The sequence below is a fragment of the Zingiber officinale genome, chromosome 2A (assembly GCF_018446385.1).
Source record: "Zingiber officinale cultivar Zhangliang chromosome 2A, Zo_v1.1, whole genome shotgun sequence".
Taxonomy (NCBI): Eukaryota; Viridiplantae; Streptophyta; class Magnoliopsida; order Zingiberales; family Zingiberaceae; genus Zingiber; species Zingiber officinale.
This window is the reverse complement of record NC_055988.1, coordinates 163,585,464-163,592,043: the sequence shown is the minus strand read 5'-3', so window position 1 is coordinate 163,592,043 and position 6,580 is coordinate 163,585,464. Positions and strand designations below refer to the sequence as shown.

The window sequence follows — 6,580 nt, the reverse complement described above, 5'->3', positions numbered from 1 at the left end:
TATTCATGACTTTAACATATATATATATATATTCAAGATTATTTATTTAATATTGATCATCTAAAAAATAAAAAATAAAACTCAAACTTGATCACGTTTAATTCATTTATAATCCTATATATTCTATTTTTGCACCAATAATATATACCTTTACATTTAATTCTAACAAACTTTGCGGGCTACACAACAAGGAAGGTTATTTAATTAACTTGAGGATTTTCTTTAGCGCAATACAATTGTTGAACTGCTTATTCTCCTTAGAAATTTTAGCATCATGATCAAATTCAAGTTAGCTCCAACTTTGATTAACAATTGGAATGATCTAAATCTTACATCAACTCCCAAAAAATAGAGCAACAAATCATGAAACATGCAAGGAAGCTACAAGGGCCAGGAGGAATGAGGTTTGCAAATAGCAATTCAACTCGTAATGCAATTCTATTCCTTCTTGTGAACCATTACAAGAAGAACATGATTTACCCAATCCACATCCACCTTAAATCAGAATGAGACACTGAGTTTTCCATCACAAGCGGGGTGGTACGGCAATGGGGAAAACTTACGACAAATGTGAATTCGATCTTTAGGCAATACTAGTTGTCTAGGTATGTCCACACGCAGATGAAACTTACTAGATAGTAACTACACCTACTTGAAACAATGGATTTTTATATCCGCGTAAACTACGAACTAAGTTGAGATCACTGTCCCTCTCCAGATTCTTTCTTTGAGGCTTCCTTGATCTCATCAGCTCCATCCTCCTGTCCAACAAAAGGCTTGTTAGGAGAGAATATCGACAACCTAACTGTTAATGCAATTCATAAAATTTGTCAGGCTAACCGTAATGTCAGAGGTCCACAGTGTCAAGTTGTCTCGTATAAGTTGCATGATCAAGGTACTGTCCTTGTACGATTCTTCGCCCAATGTATCCAGTTCAGAGATAGCCTCGTCAAATGCCTGAAAAGGACACCAACAGAAAAGGTTACGTAGAGTTGGAAATCGTAATAATTGGACTCAAATCGTTCCTAAGCTGACTTTTCATGTAGTCTCTAAAATTTGAATTACATAGGTTGAGATCCAAAACCATATCCATTTCATTGTTTGAATATTTGAATTTGGAACAATGACAAACTAAAGAAACACTACCCTTCCACTATCTCAAGCAACTAGCCATCATAACCTTGGACGGACACTAGTTACTGGCAGAATACAAGAAACAACATTTGCAACAAGAAACTAAAAGTGAGATGCATGTTGAGGCTCGACAAAAAGCTTTTGGCGGAGAGTTTTGGTGATAAGTCGGTGGAGATTGGGACCAATTATGAAGCTAAAGAATCAGCAAACAAGTAGTCAGAAGCAGGAGCCGAAAGTTTCTCAGAGGCTTGAATAGAAGCATCAAACTTCTCAGAAAATTGAATATATTAATTATATATTAAATATATGATATTATTTGAACTCTATTAAATCTGTATTATGATATTATACATAATTGCGTCATCAGTTTACATATGCAATATTTACAAACAATATTAATCTGATATTAGCTTTTTAACTACATTTTTAGTATTTTAGTGATTATACATACATGATAGAAATATAATAATTATAATCTCATAGTTATTATCAGCATATGTTAATGTGATGGAATTATATAATATTCATTAATTTTAATAAATACACATTATAAAATAAAATCAAGTTATTGATAGTATGTACAATTTAATACAACAGCAAAACTAATAATTATTTTTTAAAAAAAGTATTTAGTTTTTCTCATCTTTTTAATCTTTAACATGAAATTATTTGTTCATCCTCCAAATCCAATCTGACAAATCCCACGGATCAAACCAATCAAGTAAAATTCGATACTGTAGTTTATCCAAACATCTCAGAAATAGATATAGAGGTAGGAATTTGTCAAGTGAACCACATTCCTTCGTATACATCAAAAGTAAAAGGGGTTGGGTAAAGCTTGAACCCAATTCCTAAAGTGATGGATATAGGTACATAGTCAAGAGAAACCATAAACCAGAATAGAATAGCTTGCGCCACCCATGAGTCAATATTTACTGGACCAAATCCATGAGTATAGATTTGTTGGACTAAACCCAATACTGGTAATGGTTCCACAGACCAGGGCTATCCACATGGTACAGAGCTCTTCCATAATTAAGACAAATAATTAAAATAGGTTAACTATCACATATGCTGCATAATTAATGGAACAAGGAATATTGACTTTGGATATACTTCAACAAATATGAATATGTAATGATGAAAGAATGGACACAATATTAATTTTAATAGAATATTGCACTGGCCATTAGTTGCAAGCCAATCTTGTTTTCTAACCGGTGTCTCAAAAGAATCACTTGATGTGAACTTTAATATAATAAACAGAATTAATAACAGATATAATATTATGGTTGTAAGATATCAACCCAATGACAAAGCAGAAACAAGAAAAGATATGAAGGGGAGAGGATATAGACAAACCTGCTTGGCGAGGCTGCAAGCACGATCTGGCGAATTAAGAATCTCATAGTAGAACACAGAGAAGTTAAGTGCCAGCCCAAGCCTTATAGGATGAGTTGGAGCAAGATCAGCTAAAGCAATATCCTGTTAATAAGTTTCTAATTGTCAAATTGTCAAAGAAAATATCCAAGACAATTAAATAATGCCATCCAAAGCCCATTAGCAGCCTGGTTGTGAAGGAAGCTGTTTTAATCTGATCAATTTTTTTAGCATTTATCGTGCAAGTAATGTTTATGTGCCTAATGGTTTAGGCACAATATAGATATAGATATAGATATATTTTTTCAAGAAAGACAATTATGTCGATAATTATTATTATGCCCATCAAATAGGTATCACACCATAAGAAAAAGGCATTTTAAAAATCTGAAGTTATTTCAAGGCACACAGCCTAAGCCAGGTTATTGTTTGATCTTTCATGTGCAGCCCGGCCAATTGTTTCCTTGACAAATTCCTGATAATCCAGCTTGAAAAAAAAAATCTTTCCATGTACTAAAAGGCCACCCTTAGTTTTATGGAGGTGGGATAGGCAAAACAACATCAACAAGCCATATTAATCCTAAGCTCCAATGATATAACAATCACGCTAAGATTTATGTATGTAGGGTAGGATACACAACATCATCAACAACAAGCAGCATTAGTCCCAACTATTTTGGGTTGGCTAATATGGATTTTATTCTCCATTGAGCTCTAAGAAGGCTATATAACTGAGAAAATCTATCTCTTATATCACGTTTAAAAGAAAAGGCTACATCCCTGACAAAATATAGATCGTTTATATACTTTTAGTTATGTCAGTCGCATTTTTTGATCTCCTGCTACCCACACCTTCAGCTCCAAACAATTAACTTGTCAAAGTATAAAAACTATTCTCCATCTTTAAACATGGACAAACAAACACAACTCTCTCATATCATGTATTGGAGCTACACTAAATTTCTCCTGAATAGTAATTTTTTTTTTATCTTCTTTGATAACCTTACCCATCCATCTTAGCATTCTCATTGTTATGCTAATTTATGTTTCCTAGTTTCCCAACACTCCAAGTCATAAGTTGTCAGACCATACTATTATAAATTTTTCTTACTCTAGGAATACACAACAATTAAAGCCCCACTCCACTACCACTCTTTCTAATGGTATCACCTTCAATATCTAATTCGTATTGAATACTATATTTATCCACCTAACACAATTCTGAGACTTCTTTTCTTCTAGTGATTAGCTTTGATGTGTTCATTTTAGTTTTAATTAATTACAAGCATATAATTTCTGTAGGTTTACTCAATTCAAGCTTGAATTTATTCTATTTACAGGCTTATCTGTTAGCAAAAAAAGTGATACCCCTAATAAAGCATCTCAATCTATTTATTGGGAAAAAGAGTAAATGTAAAAAACTAATTTAAATTCTCCCACCCAAAAGAAAATTATTCTTGTCTTGAAAAAAAAAAAGAGTAATAAACTATATAATTTGCAATCCTGAACTTAAATATGATCAAAATTTGTTTTTACTTACTTTTCTCACCTTGATCTTTAACCAATTATGCCCACTTTAAAGTTGATGTTTTCTATCATTTCATGTTGTGATCTTGATAGAAAGAAATGTGGACCAATTTGAAAATATATAACTATGTTGCAAATACCTGTGCAGATTTGTAAGCTAACAGAGTGCTCTCAGCAGCCTCCTTCCTCTCGGCACTAGTCTTGAACTCTGCAAGGTACCTAGGCATCACAGTACAAAAGTATAATTGTAAAAAATAGAGGAGAAAACGTCATCCCACATGCATGTTGTACAAACCTATCCTTTTCTATCCCAAAATATCTTGGACTGACCTGTGGTAATCACCCTTCATCTTGAGGTAAAACACTTTGGATTCAGCAGTACTGGCAGAGGGGACCAGGTGGGAATCAAGCAGCTTCAGGATGCCATCGCAGATCTTGCCGAGCTCAGCCTCCACCTTGCTGCGGTACTCCTTGATCAGTGTCACATGATTCTCGTTACCACGACCCTCCTCTTTCTGTTCAATTGAAGAGATGATGCGCCAGGATGCACGTCTAGCCCCAATCACGTTCTTATAAGCTACTGAGAGGAGGTTGCGCTCCTCCACAGTAAGCTCCTCCGTGTTGATTGTCTTCACCACCTTTTCCATGTATTCCACCATCTCCTCGTACCGCTCTGCCTGCTCTGCCAGTTTCGCCAAGTATACATTGTCCTCGCGCGAGCATTCCACAGGAGACATGTTGCTAGATCTGGATCACAGAAATCTTCCTCTATCGAATTTCGGACACCAGATCGGCATTAAAATCCCAACTCACACAACAAATACACGATCAAGATTCAAAAGCAACAAAGAATAAGGATTTTGTATGAAAAATATGGCTTTAGGCACGATCAGAGGATGACAAAACCAGACGCCACAAGACAGAGAAATAAATATTCAACAACCTAACCCTAAAAACACAAGATAGACACAGTACCAAATATTCGGCAGAAATGGACAACAAAATCCTTCCTTTTCCGTAAAAGATGAAACTTTTCGAATCGACAACATGATCCAAGAAGAGCAAACCGATTCGAAGATAACCTAACCCTAAAAACACAAGCTAGACGCCGAACCAAATATTCGGCAGGAATAGACAACAAAATTCTTCCTAACCCGCAAAAGATGAAACTTTTCGATCAACAACCAACAACATGATCTTAGAAGAGCAAACCGTTTCGAAGACAACCTAAACCTAAAATCACAAGCCAGACGCCGAACCAAACATTCGGCAGGAATGGACCACAAAATTCTTCCGCTTCCGTATAAGATGAAACTTTTCGAATCGAGAACCAACAACATGATCTTAGAAGAACAATCAACAGCGCGTGATGAAGAGAAACGAAAGCGGAGGAAAGGCGTACCCTTCAACGCAAAGGAAGCGAGACGCCCTAGCGATTCTTTCTCCCAATCCTTGCCCTCTACCCTTTCCCTGCCTTTTGATCGTGCTTTCTAGAGAGAGAGAGAGCCGTGATGGGAGAAAATAGGGCAACACCTTGTCTACCCAACGGCTCACCGGTGGCGGCGAGATTGGAAGGACAGAGACGTGGCAATATGGGACCTTCTGTCGGTTCTCATGTAAAGACGGGTACGAATATGAGTAGATTTAACTTTTAAACGAGTGGAATAGTTTACAGTCAGTGGGACTCTCGTTGAGAATAACAAGACACGTGTAGGTGCACGATTCGCGGCATCAGAAATCCCGAACGATCCCGTCTCCTTGATTGGCTGAACCGCGTGTAACACGGTCCGACTTTTCCCCCTGACAAGTAGACAGCTAGACAGGAAAGGTGACATGTTAGAAATAGATCGTATTAATTCAAATTCAATTTAATAAAAAATTATTAAAATCAAATAATATTTTTAAAGAATAATTTTATATTAGATTTACTCGTACTTGATAAAAAAAAATCGTCTCTTTTTTTTTTCTTTCTTTTTTAATTCTAAAGAATAAATTTTATGTTAGGTATGCTGTACAGACTAAAAAATTAGTCGGATGAAAATTTAAAAAGTGCCGCTAATTCTTGACTCATCTTATTTTTCATTTTTTATTCGACTTTCTTCCAGTCTATTCATGTCGGTCGCTTAGCCCTACTCAGTAGGTCGTGAGCTCGACTCTGCTCGACAGATTGGTAGGTCCAAGAGGTCTGATCTGTTTGGAGATCTACTGTTTTTTTTTCGGATGACTTCTCAGGAGATCGGCTTCCCACTGTTGCGTACCATAGAGATCAGATTGGTAGGTCAAGAGGTCTGATTATTAGGTAAGGTAGACTCGGTAAGCTTCAACCTTGAAAAATATTTTCTTACACCTCAATTTGAAATGTGATATATTTAACTTTTATTCTCCTCTCCCAGAGTAATACATGTTAAATCTTCCCTTCCTCTTAAACAAGATAAACATAAATAATTTACCTCCCCTTCCATTAATGAACCATCTCCTCATCCCATCCAAAAGATGATTTTGGTTCCCAAAGGACACATCTCTTTTCTCTTGACTTAGA

The 6,580-nt window shown here is 35.9% G+C and overlaps 1 protein-coding gene across 2 annotated transcripts; it reads right to left on the bottom strand.

Annotated features, from left to right (window-relative positions):
- Positions 1-400: 400 nt before the first annotated feature.
- On the bottom strand, positions 401-5,603 carry LOC122042981 (14-3-3-like protein GF14-C). Of its 2 annotated transcripts, none has more exons than XM_042603397.1 (6): positions 5,444-5,603; positions 4,372-4,809; positions 4,182-4,260; positions 2,497-2,619; positions 841-957; positions 401-761 (listed from the first exon to the last, which is right to left on the bottom strand). In XM_042603397.1, exons 2-6 carry the CDS (start codon positions 4,776-4,778, stop codon positions 702-704), a joined length of 786 nt encoding a protein of 261 aa, XP_042459331.1. In that variant the 5' UTR covers positions 4,779-4,809; positions 5,444-5,603; the 3' UTR covers positions 401-701. The 2 variants fall into 2 exon arrangements, with proteins under 2 accessions (XP_042459331.1, XP_042459332.1); XM_042603398.1 differs by having other exon boundaries at positions 4,372-4,788; positions 5,444-5,599.
- Between the last annotated feature and the right edge of the window lie 977 nt (positions 5,604-6,580).